Here is a 24,167-nt window from a genome sequence, read left to right as displayed (position 1 = left end):
GTGGGCCAGTCAGCACCTCCGCTTCGGGCTCCACACCTACGAACAACGACTCACCAAAGTGCTTTCTACCGGGCGAATGCCGTGCTCTGCAAAGTGGCCCTGCCCACCTCAGGCCCCAGTCTCCCCTCTTGGCCAAGAGGAGTCCTGAAGGGTGGCAGTGCGGGGGATGGGACTGTCAAAGGTCCCCAGGGGGAGAAGACATCACGGGAAGAGGCCCAGGGCTCTTTCTGCCACTGCCAGGGCCTGTCCTCTGCATCCAGCTGGCTCTCAGCACAGCACCTAGGGCGAGCACTCAGCGCCTCCTGGTGGCCACTGGCCTACCTCCCGGCGCCTTCATGACCCCTGTTGAATGGGTGGGGAAACTGCCTGGAAGGCTGGCCCAAGTTGGTGGTGGACAGCCAGTGGCAGAGCCTCCGCACCTGAGCGGGCCTGCCTCTAGCCTAGAAACCAAGCTGCCCTTGGCTCCAAGCCATCTGCCAGAAAAGGCACAATAAACGTGCAAGCGCACGGCTCCTGGAACAGCCCGCACAGCTGAGAGGTCCAAACCCAGTGCCACCGTGTCCCCTCTGCAAGGTCCCGGGCACCCAGCCCCTTTGGCCTGGGCTCGCCTGTTGGGGGTGACAACAACGAAGCACACAGGGAGGTGACTCAGCACCACCTGCTCTGTGGGCTGTCCTGCCCCTCTCCCTGAGGCCGCCTCTGCACCCCACAGAGGGGAGGTCCGCAGAACTCCCCATTCCGGAATGCTCCCGCCTCCCCTCCTTCTGACCAAGGTGCAGCCCTCCCCTGACCCCACCTGGGCCCTCGACCCTTCCTTTCCCCAGGCTCCTCCAGGACCCAGTGATGACTCCGAAGAAGCAGGCTGGAGGTGGGTTTATTGACACTGATGCTCCTGTTTTGGGTCTGCAAAGCTCATTGCCTGCCCTTGGGCTGGGGAGTAGAGGGGCCCAGAGCAATGGGGGCGGCAGCGAGGGAGGCAAGGCGGGGCGCTGCTGCTCTTGGTGCGAGGCCTGCACCGAGCACCTGCCAGCCACTCAGAGGAGCTCAGAGGAGCTGAGAGCACGGCCGTGGTGGCCTGTGGCCACCCCTCCCCCCAGCGTGCTGAATGGGGCAGCACTGTCCATGTTCCTCCAGTAAGGATGCTGAGGCTCCTGGGGAGACAGGGGCCCCCACAGTCAGCTGGGAGGTGGTAAAGCCACACTGGTCTGGACACCAGCCCTGTGCCCCCAGGGCGGCACAGCTGCCCCGTCACACCCAGAGCCTTCCTAGTGCCATGGGGGTCCTCACTCTTCCTTCACAGGACTCGGGTCATCTGTCAGGAATACTTTCTGCCCCAGCCCAGCAACGCTTGCAGGTCAAGGATGGGGGGCACCCTCCGGGCTGTGGGGCAGGGCAGAGCAGGGGTGAGCCGGAGCCCTGGGCCTGCGGCGGGGGGAGTGGGGCTGGGGGCCAGGCTGGTGTTCAGCCGCTGTGGTAGATCCGGAGGCGCTGGGTGATCTCCTGGCGGCACAGTGGGCAAGTGTGCAGCGGCTGGCAGCACTGCGGGCAGCAGCAGACGTGGCCGCAGCTGAGGAAGACCACCTGCGCCTGAGGGAGAGAGCAGGGGCGTCTGGGCGCTGCCGCGGACGAGGCCACGGCCGTCCTGGCCCACTCACCGCTCTGGGGCCACACACCACGTGTGGCGCCAAGAGAGCCTGGTCCTTCCCTCTGGCAGCAGTTTGGCACTGCTCCTCCCTGTTCTGTGAAAATTCTATCCACACCCATAGGCCCCGCCCCTTTGTCACTAAAACAAAACTGCGTCATATTGCCGACGTTTTACTCCTCGCCTTCCCTGCCTGCCCCCCCCCCGACAGTCCCCACACCCAAAGGGGGACAGCAGTGGTGCACTCTGTGCTGCAGGGCCACGGTTCGAAACCGCCCCACGGGGGCACGTGGAGGCCGTTCCCGTTGGCGCAGCTTTGGTGCACTTGCCCGGCCCCTCGGTGTGAAGCAACTCCGACCTCACGGCTCAGAAGCCTCGCCGGGTGCGTTGCTACCACATTTCTGTGTTAGGAATGTGTCGCACAGCGATCACCAAGGAAGGCTGTGCTCCCAGTTCGGTCCGAGGCTGCTCAGTGTAGCACTGTTTACAATAACAAGGAATGGGAAGCCAACCTATGTGGCTCAAACGCAGAAATTCGGTCAAATTTATAACCAAAGAGCCCTTCCCTACCATGGCCTGCCTGGGTCTGGTGAAGACCACGGGGTAATCGGATGCCGCACCCTGCTTGCCTTTTCCAAGGAGGGAGCAGTGGGTTTTAATCTTATATGCCGTGTTGTTCAATTTTTACAGTAAGGGTGAATTTTGTTATCGTTTTTTAAAAGATGGTTTTAAAATAGCCTCTTCAGAGAAACATGTATTGTTGATATGTAACAACTCGGAAAACTTTCTTTAGTGTATTCGTTAAGTGGGGGAAACCCTCTTCTGAAGGAAAGGCCCAGAAAACGGCATCAGCGCTGCTTGTGTTGGGCCCATGGGGTCACGGTCACTGTTACTTCCTGCACTTGCCGCTGCTCCCAGGGAACGCAGCACACTCGCAGAGCCGGACAGGGCGTCTGGGAAGGCGCCCCCCCTGCCCCCCGCCCCCCGAGAGGGAGAGGCGTGGCGCAGACTCACCTCCCGCTCCAGGCACACCACGCACTCCGACAGCGGCATCTCCAGCTCCGCAGGTGGAGCCGATGGCCTTGCTGGCTCAGGGAACTCCTCAGGGGCAGTGGGCTCCAGGGACCCAAGGACCTCTTCCCGGGGTGGTTTCAGCAGCTCTGTGGGGACCAAAGAGCCTCAGCTGGGGTCACGCACAGTGATCCCAAACCCTAGCGGATGGCCCAGGTCCTGCTGCCCCAAGTAGCCAGTGCGCTGGAAGGTGAGGGGCCCACTAATCTCAGAATCGGGGGAAGGGCAGCCTTGCCATGCTCCCTCCTATTCCTCCTCTCTGAGTCTCATTCCCCATCTGGAAGACAGGTGTTCTGGGACACCAGCAGGGAGGGGTCTCTTAACCCTAACAGCCCCTGGGTCCTCAACAGCCACCCTGCAAGTGGGGCTCTGTCGCTTTCAGAGATGAGGAATCAGAGCTCACAGAGGGGAAGCCACTTGCCTGAAGCTGCAGGGCCATCTGGTGGCTGAGCCGCAGTGCAGGAGGCCCTGGTCAGGAGCTCTGGGTGAATGTGGCCACGCCCCCCCTTCACCACTGGCCACCACCCATCAGGGTTTGGAGGAGCAGGGAGGGGAGTGAGGAGTCCCTGTGGCTGGTCCCTCCCACCCTGGCAGAGCCCTCTGTGCCCACCGCCCTGCCCTGGGGCCAGGACCCAGCCCTGAAGTGGGTATCAGAACAGGCCCTGACAAAAGGCGGCCCCTGTCATCATCTCACGACAGCCCCGAGTCTGTCTTCAGCCCCAACCCCCGCCCTGACCTCGGTGTGTGGTTCATTTTGTCTATGATTTGAATCACAAATAGTATTTTTTGTAATTGAAAACACCCCTGAAGACTGGAAAAAGGCTATACAACACTAGACACTCCAAGGGTGTCAGGGGGCCCCAGACCAGCGGGGTACAGAGCCCTCCTCTACTTAATACAGCACCTGTCAGGTCCTGGGAGCAGTGGCAGAACAGGTGGGAAAATTCCCGAGGGTTTCCTGTCCCTTCTGGAGCTAAGGAGGAACCCCCCTACCACAGCCACTTCCCTGTGGGGTGGGCATGACCCGGAAGAAGCCTGAAGCAGCTGGGGCACCCCAAACGGACAGCGGACAGCGGGGACATTCTGAGACGGGAACCCGCTCCTGCCAGCCCCAGGTCCGAGGGATACGATGCTGCAGGGTCTCAGAGTGAAAGGGCACCTTCGACTCCTGCGGGGAGGGGGTCGGTGCGGGGCTAGCCTATCCGGGCCGGGGCAACCCCAAGTCCTGGCACCAAACTCCACTGACCTCCACTCCGAGAGCGAGAGGCGGGTCAGAGCTGGGGACACGAACATCTGGGAGGTGTCTATTTTGCACAGTGCTTCATATTAAAGGACTGGAGGTTTAGTGAGTTTTTCTTAAAGTCAGTCCCTGGAGTAAAACTGGCTGGAAGGCTGGCGCCTGCAGATGGCCCAGCGCTGCCACCAGCCCAGACACCTGGGGACTCAGGGCCTCCTCCAGCCTGGCAGCCCGAGCTCCTGCCTCACCCTGCAGTCAGCCCGGTACCTCCCCTCCAGCCCCTGCCCCAAACAGGCCCTGCCATCCCATGGCCATCCCCTGGGCTTGCCCAGTCTGGCCATCTGCCCTCTCCTTCATCCTTCTTCTGGCCTCAGGCTTCCTTTCCCTTGACAAGGCCCCTTGGTCTCTTCTCAAGGGGGCAGCAAAGCCTATGGTTCAGCCATTTGCCAGCTCTGGGAATGTTATGAGAGATGAGCTAACCTCTCTCTGCCTCAGTTTCCTCACCCCTCAAATGGGGATGACCTCAGTGCCCTCCTGATGGGGTTGGAACAGAGGCGACATACATGCGAAATGGTCAGCAAATGCCTGGCACTGGATCCTGCTCGGGACACAGGGGGCCTGGTTCCCACACCAGCCCCTGCGTCGGCCACAGCACTGGCCTTCTCCTGGCCTCTGATGATGGGGCAGGGTGCCTTCCTGACCCTTCACAGCCCGTCACAAACATCTTCCTACAGACAAGAACCGGGCCACCCCAGGCACACTTTTGGGCACTGGGCACAGCTGGTTCTTCCCTCAATCCCAAGGACCCTGGGTGTGTGGGTCCCAATGTCTGTAGGGTGTGTGGGGGGAAGGCATGGGACTAGGAGCCAGGAGGGCCCCCAACCACTTTGAGAAAACTTCCTCTTGTGTGGCCTATTTTTCTCGTTGGTAAATCCTGTCCCTTTAGGAGGGAACTTTCGGGACTGGCAGGGCTGAAACCAGCCTTTACTTCTATTTATTTTTTTTTTAAGATTTAATTTACTTTTTTTTTTTTTTAGAGAGTGGGGAAGGGAGGGAGAAAGAGAAGGAGAGAAGCATCAATTAGTTGCCTCTTGTACGCTCCCAACCTGGGACCTGGTCTACAACCCAGGCACACGCCCTAACCAGGAACTAAACCAGTGACCTTTCGCTGTGTGGGACAGTGCCCATCCCACTGAGCTGCCCGGTCCAGACAGAGCTGGAGCCAGCCTTTAGCACTTGACCTGAAAGGTAAGCAGACGAGAGCCCCCAACCACAGTCCACACATAAGGTGTCGGTACCTGGCTGGGTCCTGGATGCATCCAGCAGCTCCCGGGCTCTGCGCAGGATCTCATGCTGCAGGCCGGCCTCTGAAACGCCCATCTGCAGGGGTCCAAGAAGAGCAGATTGTGGCCTGGGCTGGCAGGAGTGGTATGCACAGCACAGAGCCACAGGGGTTGCCTCATTCCTGGCTGCCAGCACCGTCGGCTGGAAATGTGGAGGCCTGCCTGGGGACCGGTATCCCTGGGCTCACCCGTCAGTGTGGCGGAGGGAGAAACTGAGGCCCAAAAGGGAAGCAACATTGCTAAGGGCCTAATGGGTACTTCCCCTGTGCCAGGGACTGTGCTGACAGCTTCACTTGCATGACCTCATGTCACCCTCATGAGGACCTGTAAGCCAGGAGCCTCCGTCACAGTTCATGAGGATGAGACCGAGCTGCTGAGAAAGTGCAGCAGCAAAGAGCCCAGAGTACAAGCGAGTTCGGCTGTCGTGGCTCCCATGCAGCCCTGCTGCCTAGGGGCAGCCCGTAGGGACCAGTGGTGTACAGAGGGTCCGCCACACGGACTCTGGCCCCAGACCGCCTGGCTCGAGTCCCAGCTCTGCTGGGTGACTCAGGCAAATGCCAACAGGACGATGGCTGCCGGCTGGGCCGTGGAAAGTATTCGGACGGCCCCTGGCACTGGCAAGTGCTACAGAGACGCGACCTGTCATGGTGACGCAGCTCCTCTGAAGAGTCAGGGAATCAGTGCAACCACCTGAGTGTAACCAGGCTCGGGCAGGACCGCTGCTCGCTGTGAGAGCTCCGTGGCTGCGGGGCGGGGTCGGCCTGGCCCTGTCTCGGACCGCCAGAACAAAGACCCGAACCGAGCAGGGGTGGTCCGGGTCGGCGGGTCCCACAAGCCTGGATTTCCCCAGCCATAGCCCTGTGGGGCCCATCCAGCCAGTGGGGGCAGACGGGGCAGGTGTGCGAGCCCCCTGGAAGCAAGGAGGCCTGGGCCACTTGCCGACAGCAGGCCTCAGCAGGAACTGCGGGAAGGCCGAGCTGACGCTGGGCCGGGCTGGGCCTCCCTAACCCCCCGTGAGGAGGGTGCTGCCCACCTTGGCCAGGTCCCCAGGGCTCATCCGGCTCAGCGTGTCCAGCGAGACTCGGTGGTGGGCAAAGACGGGCAGGTAGTGCTCGGCTGACAGCTCCACCAGCAGGGCCGCCAGCTGGCGCTCCACGCCTTCCTCCTGCACAAGCACAGCCGAGGGCACCAGGGGCGGGATGGGAAAGAAGCCGTTATTTACAGAGGCAAACAAAGGGTCCGAATGTAGAGAAGATGTAAAATGTGCTCTTGGCAGTTTTCCTACAAACAGGCACAAAGAGATAACTGTGTGGGAAGTTCACTGCTGCTGAGCTTGCACACTTGAAATCGGTGAGCAGTGTGAGCACCCCTCAGGAGGGGACTGCTTACATAAGTGCGGGTTCGCCCACGTGCTACACACTACACAGCTGTCTGGGGACAGTGAGGGCAACCTGTGTGTGTGGGGGCCTGGACACCAGCCTTCCACTGCTACGACGAGAAGAAGTGGCCAAAATAATGTGTATAGAAAGACTCCATTTTTATTTAAAGTTAAAAAAAAGTGTGTGGGGAGAGGTAGATAGAGAGATAGAAATGGAGGCAGGGGACACATGTGTCTCATGCACAGCAGGTGTCACCTCAGTGTGTCATCTCAGGCACTGTCACCTGCCTGAACTGGCGGCACAACAGGCCTGGCCCACCACGGGCTCATGGGCTCCGCAGCACAGGCCATCTGGTCCTCGCCAGAGTGGACCCTCCCTCTCTCCCACTTGTGTCCCACCAGGGGTCTAGCAGAGGGCCTGGCACACCAGACACCAGAAACAGGACATGAGTAACACCGGGAAGATCAAGAAGCAGGGCGCCCCTAGATGGCAGAGAGGGCCGCTGAATGGGGCCTGCGGGGCTCCTGGTGGGGCGGGCACTACCCGCCCTTACCTGCAGCTTCAAGGACAAGGGTTTCTGGTTCAAAAGACGTTGATACTGAATCAGCCAGTAGTTTTCCTGCTTGGTTTCACTTTGGCCTTCTAACTCCGTCTGTCAAGAATGAAGCAGATGTTGTTGGTTACAGATCGGTAAACAAACACGAGGATGACTGTGATGACCGTGATGACTGTGAGCTCTGCTCCCCTGAGCGCCAAGTGGTGCCTGGCACCTCTCAAACGACTTCCCACACACTCACATTGCTTTGCTACAGAGGTGGGGGGTGGGTAGAAAGCACCACTCCGCCCCACTCACTGCCGAGACTGATCTCACAGGCGGCACACACCTGGCCCCTGGCTTTACACACTGGTCTGGGAGGGACACCGTCTCATCCACTTGTAGAAACAGCAAAGCACTAAGTGGCTTCTGCCTTCTCCCCCAGAGCTTAGGCTGATCTTCTGGGGGGCCATGTGGGGGCAGAAATGGGGTCCCAGGGACATCTTCAGCTTCCAGAGTGGCCTTCCTGGGTCTGACAAAGCTGGAGAAACAAACTCCTTCCTTATGTTGTTCAGCAAAATTCCCTGAGGGCCAACCTGGGCCGGGTGCTATGCTAGGCACTGGGGACAGGGCAGTGAAGCAGTGACCCTCACGGCAGCTCGCACTCAGAGCGCTATGTGCCACCCTGTGCTGTGCACCGAGAGGAGCCATTTCATGTAATTCTTGTAACTGTGAAACAGGTTTGACTTTGTGAGCGAAGACCCTGAGGTTCAGAGTGGTCAGCAGCCTGCCTGAGGTCTGAGGATGCAGCCCCGGGTCTGGAGCCTGTGCTCTGAAAACCTGCGCTGGCCCGTCCGGGGATGCAGCTGCACCCCAGGGCCAGGTGTGCGGGGCAGCAGGCCTCCAGCCCAGACACTGCCCCTGTGCCCTTGGTGGCCACTCCTGGGCCTTGCCAAGCTGGCTCCCCTCTTCTGGCCATGGCCCTTCCTGGGCTGTGGACATACCTCTCTTCTGGAAGCTATGACCCCGACATTCACATTCTGCTGAGGTAGTGCCTCTCTCCAGAGGCATTGCAGCTGCACTGCACAGTGTCTACATCGCTACAGTTTGTCGGCAGCGGCACCCAGGCACTGTGAGGGAAGGGCAGCTCCTGATTAGCCCAGACAGGGCCCAGGAAGCAGCTGGCCTTGTCTTCCCTGTACCCTGCCCAGGGCCTGCCCACGGTGGAGCTAGAGGACGTCTGCAGCAGTGACGCCGCTACAGCTGGTGGGTTGGCCAGCCTCTGTCCTCACCACCCAGGAGCACCTGGAGGACACGACCCAGCCTGCCACCTAAATGGGCCCTGCAGCCCCGACGATGTGCTGGTGTCAAATCCCTTTGAAAACAGAGTACGAGTGGGAGACTCCATCAAAGGCTTATTCCAAGGCCTGCGCTGGACACAGCAAGTCCTCTCCTGGGCATGTGTCCTGAGCAAATGCTCAGCTGCTCTCAAACACTTAGCTACGAAGACAGTTGGGGACGGCTGCTTAAAATGTAAAGGGCGGGAAGGGGACTCAATGCTCAGCAATGGCTGACTGGTGCCCGACCCCCGTGCAGCCTCAGAAAGAACGCAGTGGAGCACTCAGGTGACACGCAGAGAGTGGATGATGACGAACTGGTCCCCAGGGCTGTGCGCTGCTGTGGGCATCTGCCTGCATAGCTATGAACAGGCACTGCACGCAGTGCTGGAAAAACAGACATCAAACCGTCAGCGACAGCCGACCCTCAGCAGTGAGGTTCCTTTCCGGTGCACTTCCCGTTTCTCTGGTGGACAACTATGATCGGGACACCCAGGGTGTGTAAGGACACTTGAGGGAAAGCGGGCCCCTGCACTACGCACCAGGATCTCCCGGAGCTCCTCCTCTCGCTGCGCCTTCTCTTTCAGCAGCTGCTGCAGCAGGGAGCTGAGGGCCCCGCGCTGCTCCGAGATCATCTCCTGCAACACAAGACCACGTCCAGTGCCGCGGGAAGCCCACGGCACCTCCAGCATCAAAAGTCCCGACAGCACCATGGCAGGAACCCCGTCACTCGCCTCTCGACTGCCAGCGGGGGGCCCGCGGAGGGCCCCTCAGTTCAAGGCTCTGCCTACCGTCTCAGGCTGAGAATCAAGGGACAGAGCTGTGGGGTCCCTCTGCCTGAGCATCCCCTCCCCACCCGCTCCCAAGCCTGCATCGCCCTTCCCCATGGAGCTGAGGCCGAGCATGGGATCTAGCGACCGATGTCTGCAGAAAGGTAAGAAAGAGCAACCAAAGGAAATGACAAGCCCTGGCTGACTGGCTCCCTAGAGGAGGACTAGAGCCCATGGGGGAAGTGCATGGCAGGGAGGACTGTTGTCACTACGCAGAGGTCTGGAAGGCCCTGCACAGGCAGGTGCACAGGCAGGCAGAGCACAGCCCTTGTCTGTGTGTCTGTTCCATCATGTCTGACCTTGGGGACCCCTGGAGGCCCTGAAAGTGGAGCCTGTAAGCTCCAACAGGCAAGAGACAAGGGCACCTGCTCTGAGCTCAGCTCCTCCTCTCTGAGGGCCGTTTCCAGGCCCACACTAGGCTTTCCGTTTGCTAGCTTACCTCCCTCAGATGGCCCTGACCCGGGCTGGGCCTGGAAGATTATTACTTCCCCTTATGGAGGGGAGGAATAGGGGCCCAGGGAGGGGAAGTGACCTGCCTGAGGTCACACAGCACATCCCTGGTGGACCTTGGACCAGGGCGCCAGCCTGCAGTGCTCCTTCCCTGTACTGAGAAGCCCACGAGACAACCAGAACAGGAGGCTCTACTCAAAGCCTGAGGGGGCCGGAGTCCTGGCACACTGCTGACTCAGACCCTCTGAGGCGGGAAGATGGAAGGGCAGAGGAGGGAAGGGGCCACCTTTTTTCCCCTTCCTGCCTGGGTGACACAGCCAGACTGTGCAGGGACAGAACCTGGGTCCCAGACTTGCAGACCAGAACGCTGTCCACTGGGCCCTGCTGCCCCTTCTCTGTGAGTAGGACCCCAGGCTGGAGCTCCCGGAGAAGCTGCCTGGAGGGAGTGGCACAGAAATGGCTGGGTCCTCTCCTCCAGACACTCTCAGGGCACCAGGAAAGCTCCTTCCCCAAAGGATGCCAGCTGATGAGTCGAACCAGCGCCCCAGAAGCATGGCTTGAAGAGACAGGGAGCTCAGCAGCAGCCCCGCTCCAAAACAAAGAAAATGCAGAGATGGAGATGTCACCTGGGTGAGCCACGGCAATGAAACCCTCCTTCCTCTGACCCTCCTGCCTGGCAACAGGCTGACCCAACCCCTCACTGTGGCCGTTGTGCCCACTGGCCTCTGGAATTGGGCCACCCTCGTATGTCATGGCCACAGAGGAGAACTGCCCTGCCTGCTGGGGAGTCGCTGCCAAGAGGCAGTGGGGGCACTGGGTGGGGACTCCTTCAGGGGCCAGGGAGGGACAGGGTGGCCAGGGAGCCCTACGTACCTGTAGTGCCTCTGTGTCCAGGGCTTTCCTCTTTAACTCCAGCTGTGTCAGCTGCAATAACTCAGTCTCTATTAACTTAATCTAAACAGAAGACGAGACAGGGTTTTAGTCACGTCACCCGCAGTCCAGCTCTGTGCCGCTGCTCTCTGATGGCCAAGTGGGCACTAAGAATCTTTTCTGGGGGTCTCTGGAATAAAGGGATCCTGAGTGCGTTTCTGGGGGCGGCATGCTTGTCCTGGTCTACACTGCTGACCACAGTCTGAGCGCAGGGGCTGTGACAGAGGGGGTGCCCAATATAGGTCTGTGGATTGAAGAGGGGGCTTTCTTCCAAGGTCCAGGCCAGAGGGCAGAGCAGACTCGGACTTCTCCCCGAGCCTCTCCCTGGTCCCGTGCTCTGGCCTCCTCTGAACGGCGCTCCCAGAGGGGAGCAGAGGGTGATGGGAGTGACTCAACAGTGACAGGAGCAGTAGCCGACAGGCACTGAGGATTCTGCATGCCATACCTGTGCCAGACACACTACATGTATGAGCTCATCAGTTCTCCTCTGGCTATTAGGGGTATTACTGCCTCCATTTTACAGACAAGGAAACTGAGGCTCAGAGAGGTTCAGTAACTTGCCCACTGACACAGAGCAGGTAAATGAGTGAGTCCTTTCCCTGGAACGTGCCTGTTTGGGGTCTAAAGGGGGGCCAAAAGGACCCAGAGTGAGATGGTCTAGGGGTCACCATACACCCTCGGGGTGTGACTGGGGGCTTTTGGCTCTGGGGGTCAGACCCCATAACTGGTCTATACTCCATGCCTATGACCCTAAGACCCTTGTCCCTAAGTTCCTATGTTCCCACCAGCCCCTGGTCAGAGGAATGAGCTTCATGTCTGGCTATGTAGGATTGAAATCAAAGAAGGAAATAAAAAGGTAGGTTGGTTCTGGTCCAAAAAGAAAAAAAACCATGCAAAATGTGAAATTCAAAGTGTGCAGAATACAACGTGATGAGCGTTCCCACAGCCTGAAAGCTCCCGTCACCCCCGGCCCAAGTGCACTTCGTTCTTGGGAGAGCCTCGTGGGTCAGACAGCCCTGTGCCGGGGAGGCAGCCGAGAGGCCACTGCAGTGGGGACTGCCCGTGCTGGCCGAAGGTCAGTAGGAGAGCCTGGATGAGAGCGCATCCCTCTTCTCCAGGCCCAGGTCACCCCTCAGCTGCCGGGGCCTCCCTGCTCCCTCTGGCAGGAAATCCAATGTGTCCCAGCCCACAGCTGATGGGGACCTCAGGGTTTGAGCTGGCTGCCTGGGGCGGGGTCAGCACAGAGGCTGCCCTTCCCCTCAGCCCTGGCAGCGTGAGAAAAGGCGAGGACAGGGCGCATTTGCCGGACACTCACAGTGCTGCCTGGAGGCATCTCCCACTAGCCCCAGACCTTGGTTCTGGGAGAGAGGTCTCCTGCTGAGCAGATTCGACTTTATCTGCCACCTGTCTGGCCACCTCTGCACCACTCCAAAAGCTGACAGGACAGGTCTAGATGGGGGCCACGACCCCCATACTCACCTGGTTCCTGATCTGCCGATGCATCAGGTCTTTCTTCACCTGGAGAGCCTCAAATGCAGCCTTCTGCATGGCGCTCTGCAACAGAGGGCACGGCCTGCTGAGCAGGGGCCAGCGGCCTCGCTTGGTAAGACAGCAGGGGAGCGGGCGGGTGCCACGGGCTCTAACGTGGGCTCCTCCTCCGAGGTGTGATCCACTCCCTGCCCTTTCAGCCCTTATGATGGAGCCCCACAGCATGGGGAGTGGGTACCCACCAGAGAAGGAGGGGCACTTCTCTGGATTCCAGTGACCGGTGGTGGCCACCAGAGGCATCTCCCTGCCCCTCTCTTCCTGACGGTGTGCACCTCGCCCTCAGGCCCTGGGAAAGGGCTCACCTCCTGCNCCTCCTCCGAGGTGTGATCCACTCCCTGCCCTTTCAGCCCTTATGATGGAGCCCCACAGCATGGGGAGTGGGTACCCACCAGAGAAGGAGGGGCACTTCTCTGGATTCCAGTGACCGGTGGTGGCCACCAGAGGCATCTCCCTGCCCCTCTCTTCCTGACGGTGTGCACCAGGTGCACTGGGCACCTTGGGTCTCGTGCAGAGTTGCGAGGCCCTCCCTTCGTGCACCTCGCCCTCAGGCCCTGGGAAAGGGCTCACCTCCTGCAGGATCTGGCTGATGGCTTTGTTCTGATCCATCTGCTGCCACGCCAGAATCTGCTGGAACTGCTCGTCCATTTCAGCCATGCTGTCAGAAAGACAGCAAACTCATTTACTCTCTCAACATTTTCTGAGCACCTACTGTGTGCCAGGCACCTTGGAGGAGGTCAAGATACACCATTTATTCATTCAACAATGCTTACAGAGCGCTGGCTGGGGACCATGATCCAGGCTGGGTGCAGACAGGGTTTGTCTGAATCCCCTGGCCCTGGACAGAAGGTGACAAAGCCTTTGTCTCAGGAGCAGGGAGACATGGTCTCTGGGTCCTCTCATCCACCCCTCCGCCGGAACACAGCCCCGAGTGAGTTGCGCGGACCTCCAGCAAGCTGTCCTTCCTGGGCACTAATGTTGGCACTCCCCACCGCAGCCTTCCTGGCCCCAGCAGGGGTCTGTTCTCAGTGCCTAGACCAGGTCTAGTGGTTTTGGCACAAAAACCCACCCCTGCAACCTCATGTAAGCCCACACTTCGGTACCATCTCGGTTTTGCATTTGTTTCATAACAATGGCCGTTACTTATTGGACCCTGTGTGGCAGACCTCACAGTCACTAATGCTCATTACCTGCTCCAGCAACCCTAGGGGTAATACTGTGATTTACCCCCACTTTTCTGATATGGAACTCGAGGCTCAGAGAGGGAAAGTAACCCGCCCGAGACGTCACGGTTCCTGACAGAAGGTGTGCCCACGCTTCTAGGCACAGTGCCGCACACACCAGGAAGCAGCGGAGGAAGCCCGTAACCTGAGGACACCGGGAGGCTGGCAGCTGTGCCATCGGGATGGAAGGAGAGACACAGGGCGCTCCTGGCCCGTCCCCATCTGGGGCTCCTGAGCACTGGCTGGGATCCTCTCAACGGGCTCCGCCAGACCCCTAAGGCTCCCTCAACAGGCAAACCCACAGTGCCGTGGTGAACTTGGAGAGTTAGCCCCAGAGGGGCCACCGGCACTGAAGGGACCAGCAGCCCTATCACCATCCCCCCCAGTATACCCTGCCCCGACCTGTACGGACCCTTGGCGATGAGGAATGCACCACAGTCAACAGCACACCCCCGCCCTGGCTGGTGTAGCTCAGTGGATTGAGCACCGGTCTGCAAACCAAAGGGTCCCTGGCCTGATCCCTGATCAGGGCCCGTATGTGCCTGGGTTGTGGGCCGGGTTCCCATTTGGGGGTTATGAGAGGCGACTGATCAATGTATCTCTCAAACATTGATGTTTCTCTCTCCCTTTCTCTCTAAAAGTAAATAAAATCTTAAAAACAAAAAAGAGCACACCCACATTCTGCCTGGGTTCAAATCCTGACTCTGTCACTTGATAGTTGTGTTTCTTGGGTGTGTCACATGGCATCTCTCAGCCCGAGCTGTGCTCGTAAAACGGGGCTAGTAACAGCGTCCCTCAGAGACTCCGTGAGCTGCTGTGTGCCACTGCTGTGTGCCACTGAGCCACGTGCCTGGCACACAGGAAGTGCGTGAGAGGCGCTAGTGATCCTCGGGCACACCTCAGAGACGTGGTGGGGTCGGCTCCAGACCACCGCGATAAAGGAAACATTGCAATAAAGCAAGCACAAGAATTTTGGGGTTTCACACTTCCGGCCAAGATGGAGGTATAGGTGGAAACACTGTGTCTCCTCGCACAACCAAGTTTAAAGACAACAAAGTTTAAAAACAAAAACGCAACCAAAACACAGAAAATTGAACTGTACGAAAGTCTGACAACAAACTGTTCAGCCAGACTGGTAAGAGGGGTGGAGCCAGCAGCTGGCGGAGCGGAGTAGGGCAGAAAAACTCAGTCGGACGGACCCAGGCGCAGGCGGCGGTTGGTGGATCCCAAGAGTGGGGTTGCGACCCAGTGGGGGGGGCAGACCCAGTGAGGGCACAAGGCGGCAGGCTGACTGTGGTCACACATTCATGCGCAGATAAACCAGGTGAAGGAGCGAGCAGTGAGACAGACCATGCAGGCCCCAGCGGCTTGTGGGAAGCAGCAGAGGGGACCACCATTGCCCCTCTCGGACCCCGCCCCCACATACAGCATCACAACCCAGCAACTGAGTGGCCCCACCCTGGTGAACATGTAGGGCTCTGCGCCTCATACGTACGTAACAGTCATGAACAGACCAAAACATTATGGCTCAAGAAGACCTCAAAGCCCCAGAGCCAATAACTCTAAGTGACCAAGAAATAGCCAACCTTTCAGATGCACAGTTCAAAACACTGGTGATCAGGATGCTCACAGAACTGGTGGATTTTAGCCACAAATTAGAGGAACAAATGAAGGCTAAACTAATTGAAATGAAGGGAAATGCACAGGAAACCAATAGTGATGGAAAGGAAACTGGGACTCAAATCAAGGGAGTGGACCAGAAGGAAGAAAAAAATGACCAAACAGAAACCAATGAAAAAACAAGAATTCAAAAAAATGAGGAGAGGCTTAGGAACCTTCAGGGCATCTTTAAACATTCCAACATCCGAATTATAGGGGTACGAGAAGAGGAAGAGGAAGAGCAACAAGTGGAAAACTCATTTGAACAAACAATAAAGGAGAACTTCCCCAGTCTGGCAAAGGAAATAGACTTCCAGGAAATCCAGGAAGCTCAGAGTCCCAAAGAAGTTGGATCCAAGAAGGAACATGCCAAAGCACATCATAATTACATTAGTCAAGATTAAAATGAAGGAAAGAATCCTAGAAGCAGCAAGAGATAAGGGGACAGTCACCTACAAAGGAGTACCCATCAGACTGTCAGCAGATTTCTCAAAAGAGACCTTCCAGGCAAGAAGGGGCTGGAAAGAAGTATTCCAAGTCATGAAATCCAAAGACCTACATCCAAGATTGCTCTATCCAGCAAAGCTTTCATTTAGAATGGAAGGGCAGATAAAGTGCTTCTCAGATAAGGTCAAATTCAAGGAGTTCATCATCACCAAGCCCTTATTATATGAAATGTTAAACGGACTTATCTAACAAAAAGAAGATAAAATATATGAACATTGAAAGGACAGCAAACTCCCAGTTATTAACAACCACACCTAAAACAAAAGCAAACCAAGAGGACAGCTAGATCAGGAGCGGAATCATAGAAATGGAGATCACATGGAGGGTTAGCAACAGGGGAGTGGGAGGAGGAGAAGGGGGGAGAAGGTACAGAGAATAAGTAGCATAGATGGTAGGTAGAAAACAGACAGGGGGAGGGCAAGAATAGTGTGGGAAATATAGAATCTAAAGAACTTGAGACACGTGGACATAAACTAAAGGGGAAGGGATGGTGGGGGAGGGGGTGTGCAGGGGGAGGGGAATGAAGGTGGGAATAGGACAACTGTATGGCATAATCAATAAAATATATTTTAAAAAAAGTGTTTGGGTTTCCCAGTGTTCATAAGACCTATGTTTCTGCTATACTGCAATCTATTAAGTGTGTAATAACATTATGTCTCAAAAACATTAATTATGTACTTGAATTAAAAAATTCTTGCCCTGGCTGGTGTAGCTCAGTGGATTGAGCACGGGTCTGCAAACCAGAGGATTTCGGTTTTTTTCCCAGTCAGGGCACATGCCTGGGTTGCCGGCCAGTTCCCAGCAGGGGGTGCATGAGAGGCAACCGCATGTTGATGTTTCTCTACCTTTCTCCTTCCCTTCCCCTCTAAAGATAAATAAATAAAATCTTTTTTAAAAAGTAAAAAAAAATTCTTTATTGCTAAAAAATGCTAACCATCTGAGCCTGTAGGAAAAATAGTACCAATATATTGGTGGAGGCATGGTTGCCACAAACCTTTAATTTGTAAAAAAACACAGTATCACTGAAGTGCAGTAACATGAGTTATTGTCGCTTTATCATGACCCAACATAGAATCATGAGGTCTGACTAGCACATCTGTGAAGGCCAGTCACCACTTGCCTCTGGTGGCACGGCCGAGGCTCGGGGCCGAGGCTCGGGGCCGAGGGCAGGGGATTCCCAGGGCCCAGAGCCGGCTGCCCCAGCTCCCTCCCTCAGGAAGGCTTCCCTTACCTGGAACAGGCCTGCTGGACCAAGTTCTGCCTCTGACTCTCGTAGGCCGTCAGAATGAAGTGGTTCTTACAGCTCTCAGTCAGCATCTGCTGCATGGCGGCTGGGGAGACATGGGGATGGCGGCTGAGAACGGGGTGGCCTCGAAGGGTCCACCTAGTCACCCACCTGATGGTCATCCACAAGGGAAATCTTTCTTGTTTAAGCTAAGAAAGCAACTTAAGCATGAAAGATCGACTCACTGCAAGACACTGAACAGCACACACAAAATCTCCTATAATCTGTTACCTGGAGGTATCATTACATTTTAATATGATCTCTTCCAGTTAAATGTTAATGTGTACTTGTGGATTTTAAACAGTTACAATTAAGAAACTGACAGAGAATCGAAGAGCTGTGTGTGCACCACGTTCACAGCGGCATCGTTCGCAACAGCCAATAGGCGGAAACAGCCCGAGTGCCCGCTGGCGGGGAAGAGAGTGACAAAATGCGGTCCTACTCACACAATGGAATGCTATTCAGCCTCAGCAGGGAAGGAAATTCAGATGTAAGCTACAACATGGAAGACCCTTGCTGAGCGAAAGAGGCCAGCTGACAAAAAGATGAACACCACGTGACCCCACTTATGTGGGACACCTAGAGCCACCGGATTCTCAGAGACAGGGAGTAGAGCTGGGGGTGCCAGGGGCAGGGAGGGAGAAATGATGAGTTGTGATTCGATGGGTCTAGAGTTTCAGTTTTGCAAGATGAAAAGAGTTCTGGAGATGGGGGTGGTGATGGCTGCACAATAATGTACTTAATGCCACAGAACAACAGAAAAGTGGTTAAAATGGTAAATTTTATATTATGTATATTTCACCACAATACAAAATCACAACGTTGTCACACTAAACATATCACTTCTTACTTCTCATGAGATTAACACTCGGCACCCTCTATAGGTGACTGCCTACCCCTGCCCCTGGAGAACCAAGCTCTGTTCCCATGACCCCTCACTCCTCCGGTCCCTGAGACTCACAGGCAACCTCACGTCTTCGCAGGTTCTCCGTCTCCTCCTGGGTTATGGACATCAACTGCTCCATTCTTATTCTAGAAAAACAACCGACCCATTTATTCAGCAAACATAGCATTCCCAAGAGGGAAGTCCCTCAGATGAACAGCACCTCCTCCAGAAAGTCCTCCTTGCTGTGCCAACCCAGGTGTGCTCCTGCTGCATCACACCCCCCCAGTGGGGTCCTGTGTATGTTCAGCCTTGCAGTTAGAGTTTCTTGCATAAAAAGATGAGCGTTCCTTTGGAAAAATGGGCAGAAGATGCAAACAGCCACTTCACATGCTTAAATGCAAGTGACCAATAGCTATATGGAAAGATGCTTAACATCACTGGTAACTAAGGAAAGTAAAACCCGTTCACCTAGCAGACTGGTTGAGATGAAGAAAACCAGTGACCACTGGTGATGGCAATGGAGGCAGTGAAATGGACACTTCCACACACTGGTGAGTGTACACTGACAAAATGTCATCTGAAAGGCGATTTGACAACACCGATCAAATGTCCTTTCACTATTTACTTAAAAAATAGTCACCTAAATGCACACAGGTGTATTTAGAAGCTAGTCACTGAAACTGTAATTATGAAAAGCTGGAAACGAATATTTGTGAACCAGGGCCAATTAAATAAATTATGATATAATCACATAGTGGGTACCCTGCAGCTATCACAAATAACAAAGTTTTTGGCATGGCAAGACATCCATGACACAATAAGCTAAAATTAAGAAGTGTTGAATGCAAATTGTAATAAAAAAATAAGAACATAAAATAAAAGTATAAAAGGTAAACCACAAGTGTGTATGTGTGTGCACGCTGCGTGTGTGTGCACATTCTCCCCACACCCGACTGGCTAGGGTGGCTTGGAGGATAACTCCCTTCTGCAGGGTCTGACTGCAATGGAGGACGCATGGCTCACTGGAGCCCCTCTGCCCCAGGACCACAGGCTGCTCAAGGGGGCCGTATGGTGCACTGCTGGTCCCCAGGCCCCGCACAGAGAGGGCAACGGACCAGCGTGTGCTGAAGAAGCGAGGCCACTGGCCACAACTCAGCTTGGCCTTGACCACCCCGGCTACCGCCAGCACCACAGTTGTCATGGGTGGGATGAGGGCTGCTCTGCAACCCGGTGGGAGTGCCCTATAGCAGGTCCTCCCAGGCAGCCAGGGGCCCAGAAGGCTGGGCATAAGGACAGCAGCAAAATTTACACAGCTGTTTTGGGATGTGAGAACCAGGAGGGGTCCCATTAATACCTGGGGAAGCGGTAGAGGTTGTCCCTCCCAGCCACCATCTTTTCTCACTACTGTGGTGGAACACCTCAAAACAGTGAACTTGAAAAACACTGAAAACCCAAAGGAAGAAAAATACCACCGCCTCTAATTCTCACTTCTAACCATGTTCAGTGTACACCACTGGGGGTGGGTCTTTTTGCTTTCTGAGCACAGAAACGTACAGATTGTCTTCAAGAAATGATAGACTGGCCCTGGCTGGTGTGGCTCAGTTGATTAACCACTGACTTTTGAACCAAAGGGTCACTGGTTTGATTCCCAGTCAGGCCAGGTTCCCAGTTAGGGGCATACAAGAGGCAACCACACACTGATGTTTCTCTCCCTTTCTCCCTCCCTTCCCCTCTCTCTCTAAAAAAATAAATAAATAAATGAATAAAATGTTTAAAAAGTGATAGACCATAGGTCCCACTTTTCCACTTAGTAATATATTGTATCTCCTTCAATAAGGAATATTATTCTACAAGATACTGAATGAAAACAGATTATTCTTTAGTGCATAATTCGTGTAACCAAATTCTTCCCCCCCCCAGAAATGTAGACTTCTTGGTCTTTTTTTTTTACATTGGGAATATAGTAGGACCTTATACATACATTCTTGTTCACATCTAAATTTTTGTCAGGAATGTACTCACATAAACTTGCAGATAAAATTTACTTGCAGTAAATGCAATATTCCTTAATGAGGTGAATTTCCTCGTGGCTTTAGGAAAACTTGTTGACATAATCCTGGAGATTCACGAGACACCCTAACCCCAAAGCCACCCCTCCCCACCCTCTGCCCCCGCAGGGAAGGCTGTGCAGAGCAAACGCTAGAGCAGAACACTCGCCTTTCATTTTCCAGCGACTTCAAAATCTCGGAGCTTTTCTTTTGCCTGTGGAGAAATCCGTGACAGGTCCCTGCAGCAGCCCCAGCAGCCCGTTTCCAGCGGTGCCACCCCCTCCCTGCACTGGCCCCTCCCTGCACTGGCCCCTCCCTGCACTGGCCCCCTCCCTGCACTGGCCCCCTCCCTGCACTGGCCCCCTCCCTGCACTGGCCCCCTCCCTGCACTGGCGGTGCACAGGGGGCTGCGGGACTGGGCTGGGGGCCTCTCAGCCCCACCACTGAGGGAGGGGCCCTGTGGTCTCAGGTCAGCTCGAGTGTGACATAAGAACAGTATTAAATAACAACAAAATCTTCGTGGAGTATTTGTAAAGAGTGAGAAAATCCACACGAAGCACGTGGCACTTAAGAAGCGCCCAGAGGAAGGCAGCTTTCCTGGACGCCCGGGGTGGTGAGGGCCCAGGGAACGGGGCACCGGCTTGTGGGTACCCAGGACGGCAGCGGGACGGGTGAAGAGCAAAAGGAAGCCTGGAAGTCACAGGGGATGTGGTGAAAGCCGGTTTCGGAACCTTTTCCCTAGGAACCCCAGACTTCCTCAGGCTCCCCCGAGATCTCTGTCCGGCCCCCCTTTCTCCCGAGCCCCATCAAGACCTGCTCCCAGTGGCCCTGCTTGGGTGAGTGGAACCCACAATACTGGAACAGAGGTGCTCTGAACCGTCTTGCTGCATCCACTCACTTTGCAGATGGGACACCGAGGGGGGGGGAGGCCAGGTCTGGTCGGTGGCCACCCCACAACAGGGGACAGAGCTGGCCATGCTGGGACCAGTCTTTCCTCTTTAAGTCAGTGCGACTGCAGCACCAGGACCAACCCCAACGATGGACCCCCTGGATGGGAGTGGAGCTTGTGACGGGGAAGTGGACCCCCAGCCTGGTCTCCCTCAAGGGGATCATGTGGGAGGTCCCTGGGCCCAGGGGCCGGGAGGACAGCAGCCTGACCTCTGATTGTCTTGCAGGAGCTTCTGGATCCGGTTGGAGATGTTCTGCTCCGTCTGCTTCAGCTGCTCCTGCAGCCGCTGACGCTCTGCGTCCAGGTAGCGCCGGTGCTTGCTGAGGCCCTGCTCCAGCCGGGACTGCTCCTGCGGCAGGACAGGCGGAGGTCCTGAGCGCCTGCAGCCCCTTTAGATGCCAGAGGGCAGTGAGGGGCCCCTGACTGGGGTTAGGAGAATGGGTTTCCCTGTCCCCATCCTGCCAGGCCTTTCCATGTGACTTTGGACTAGGTCCTCCCCTTGCTAGTCCTCAGGGTGTCCACTGCACCCAGGGAGGAGTCTGGACGAGGCGATGTTAAGGCCCTAGGCCCTAGAGTGTGGAAGTGAGAGCTCACTTGCACCGCCTTCCCCCATCAGAGGGGCCCCGGCTGCAGTTGGTAGGCCCTAGCAGGGGTGCAAAGACAGGCCGATCCCACTGGCAGCTCACGCACCTCCCTGACTGTCTGAAGGATCTCGTCCCTGTGGCTGTTGCTCTGCTGCAGGAGCTGTGCGTGTTCTCGCTGCCCGACCTGCAGGCGCCGTTCAAACTCGAGTTTCTCCAGCATCTTCTGTTCCTGCAAGAATGGGGATTCTGGTGACCACTGGCACAGGACCTGCGGGCATCAGGACGTGGGAGCAGTGTGGACCCGCCCTGGGACTCTGAATAGTGCAGGCTGCAGGTCTCAACGCTGAGCAACCCCACAGGCCCCACTGCAATAAAACAGGCTGTTCGCTGGCCGAGGCCAACGATTTAGAGCCTGGGGTTGGGCTCAGCGTCTCTGGGCCTCAGTCTTCTCATCTGCCAAATGGAGACACTCTACCACCTACTGAGGCTGGGAGGGCGTGCTGGGGTGATGTATGTAAGAGGAAAGCATTGTTTCACCCTCTAATTCAGAGGCAGGAAGAACTTGTTTCCGCAAGCCTTTTATAATTGGTGAGATCTTTAATGAGAAGCAAAGTGATGGAGGACAAAAGATATTTTCTTACCTTCCTCTTCTCGTAGTCTGAGAACCTATTCTGGGGGGAAAAGGCAGTGGTTAGAGAAGGTGGGCAACCTGACACCACTGAGACACCCAGGCCCAGCTCAGAGTACGGCATCAGAATGATGGGGTGGCGGGTGGACGTTGAGGGCTGAGAACCATGGGGCCAGGTCCCCCCACAGGAAGGTCTTCAACCCAGTTCTGGACATGCAGCCCTGAGAAGACCTGGTACTCAGAAAGGGAGACCAATCCCTGGCTGGTGTGGCTCAGTGCATCGAGCACCAGCCTGTGAAACAAAGGGTTCAATTCCCAGTCAGGGTACATGCCTGGGTTGCAGGCCAGGTCATGAGAGGCGACCACACATTGACGTTTTTCTCCCCCTCTTCCTCTCTAAAAATAAATAAAATCTTTAAAAAAATCATGCTGTATAAAACTGAGGCACACACAGAACACTCCTAGTCCTAACCCTGGCTCCCCCACCCACCCACATATCATTCTCAGACCTGAGTCCACGCATCTACTTCCATGTAATTTGTATCTTTGGAAAAATGTATATACAGACATACGTCCTTTTATTGCACTTTGCAGATATTCTGTTTCGATCAACATTGAGGTAAAGACCCTCTACCAGCAAAAAGATTACAACTTGCTCAAGGTTTAGATGGTGGTTAGTATTTTTTAGCAATAAAGTAGTTTTTAATTATGGTGTGCACATGTTTTAGACATAATGTCTAAATAGACACACTTAACAGACTACAGTATAGTGTGAACATCACTTTTATATGCATGGGAAACCCCCAAATTCATGTGACTTGCTTTGTTGTGACATTGTTTCATTGCAGTGGCCTGGAAACAGACCTGCAATCTCCTCGAGGCGGGCCTGTGTCTATGCGTGTGTGCCTGCACCACACAGGGCCTGGGGGAGCCAGCCTGCACAGCAGAGGGCAGCAGGGTGCTGCTGGTGCGTGGTGAGCTGGAGAGGTGGGTGGTTGGCCTCATGAAAGCCATCTAAGCACACCGGTCTGAATGGAGGTGAACTTTACTTTGGTGGAGGACACTAGAGGCTGCAGCCCTGAACACCCCCTCAGTGCCCAAGCCCCCTCCCCGTGCCAGCAGACGGGTACATCTCACCTGCCACTCTACCTCCTCCCTGGAGAGTCGGCCTATGGGCCCATCCGGGCCGTCCTGGGAGCTCTCGGCTGCGTCTCGCTCTAGGACGGGCAGCAGGTACTGAGAAGGCGGGTAGTACTCCAGCCCTGACTCTGCAAGAGATGGTTCAACTGGCCCAGAGGGAAGGGGGCAGCCCAGGTACCTGGCACTGCCAGCTCCTGCCATTCCACCTTCCTCCTTGGCACCCTGTCCCACCCCCACCTCAGGCCACTGCTCCCCGGCCCCAGACTGGGCCCTTGTGTCCCCCACCAGTCCTCGCGCCTAGGCTGGAGTGTGGCCAGGGCTCAGGGAGCTCCAGCTGAGTGGATAAATAGACACACCAACTGCCTCTTTATCACCCCAGTGGCCATAAGGTGGAAAACAGCCTGAGGTCAGTAGTTGAAGGCTGGGATCAAGACTCAGCTTCACCCATGATTTCCTGTGTGTGGGACCTTGGGCAAGTGGCTGGCCTTCTGGCCCTGGGTAGTTTTTGCCTTGTTCTTGCTGCTTTGTAGGTGCTCTTTGTGTATTATAGCTAATAATCTTTAGTGTACAGTACACGTTGCCACTATCTTTTTTAGGTGGCAACTCGTCTTTTTAGCTTTGATGAGCGTATCCTACCCTTTTGTGATAAAGAAGGTTTAGATTCTGCCCTGGCTGGTGTGGCTCAGTGGATTGAGCACTGGCCTGGGAACCAAAGGGTCACGGGTTCAATTCCCAGTCAGGGCACATGCCTGGGTTGTGGACCAGATCCCCAGATTGGGACATGTGAGAGGCAAACACTGATTTTTCTCTCCCACTCTTTCTCCCTCCCTTCTTTCCCTCTGTCTAAAAATAAATAAAATCTTAAAAAAATAAAAGTAGAATTTAATGTAGTCGAAGTTATCTGCCCGCCACACCAAGGACACAAACAGGTAATTCACAGAACAACTGAAACTGGGCAG

General features: G+C 55.8%; 1 protein-coding gene across 6 annotated transcripts in view; it reads right to left on the bottom strand.

Annotated features, from left to right (window-relative positions):
* Positions 1-858: 858 nt before the first annotated feature.
* LRSAM1 (leucine rich repeat and sterile alpha motif containing 1) overlaps positions 859-24,167 on the bottom strand; it is a 39,137-nt gene continuing 15,828 nt past the window's right edge. For 5 of the 6 annotated variants that reach the window (XM_037036374.1, XM_037036371.1, XM_037036370.1 and 2 more), the window contains 16 exons: positions 23,206-23,336; positions 22,082-22,111; positions 21,547-21,669; positions 21,066-21,205; positions 20,077-20,121; positions 17,935-18,005; positions 16,920-17,019; positions 12,870-12,957; positions 12,234-12,308; positions 10,698-10,778; positions 9,087-9,182; positions 7,226-7,324; positions 6,327-6,458; positions 5,249-5,330; positions 2,657-2,802; positions 859-1,587 (listed from right to left, as the gene is read on the bottom strand). In XM_037036374.1, coding sequence (XP_036892269.1) covers positions 1,462-1,587; positions 2,657-2,802; positions 5,249-5,330; positions 6,327-6,458; positions 7,226-7,324; positions 9,087-9,182; positions 10,698-10,778; positions 12,234-12,308; positions 12,870-12,957; positions 16,920-17,019; positions 17,935-18,005; positions 20,077-20,121; positions 21,066-21,205; positions 21,547-21,669; positions 22,082-22,111; positions 23,206-23,336 — 1,565 coding nt within the window. In that variant the 3' untranslated portion in view covers positions 859-1,461. Of the gene's footprint in view, positions 1,588-2,656; positions 2,803-5,248; positions 5,331-6,326; positions 6,459-7,225; positions 7,325-9,086; positions 9,183-10,697; positions 10,779-12,233; positions 12,309-12,869; positions 12,958-16,919; positions 17,020-17,934; positions 18,006-20,076; positions 20,122-21,065; positions 21,206-21,546; positions 21,670-22,081; positions 22,112-23,205; positions 23,337-24,167 lie in introns of those variants that run through there. The other variant, XM_037036375.1, reaches the window with a different exon arrangement.

This window comes from Sturnira hondurensis, unplaced genomic scaffold (genome assembly GCF_014824575.4).
Source record: "Sturnira hondurensis isolate 20B ecotype Veracruz unplaced genomic scaffold, ASM1482457v3 Scaffold0022908, whole genome shotgun sequence".
NCBI lineage: Eukaryota > Metazoa > Chordata > Mammalia > Chiroptera > Phyllostomidae > Sturnira > Sturnira hondurensis.
Note: the sequence above shows the minus strand (reverse complement) of the source record. Positions and strands in the feature narration are given on the sequence as shown.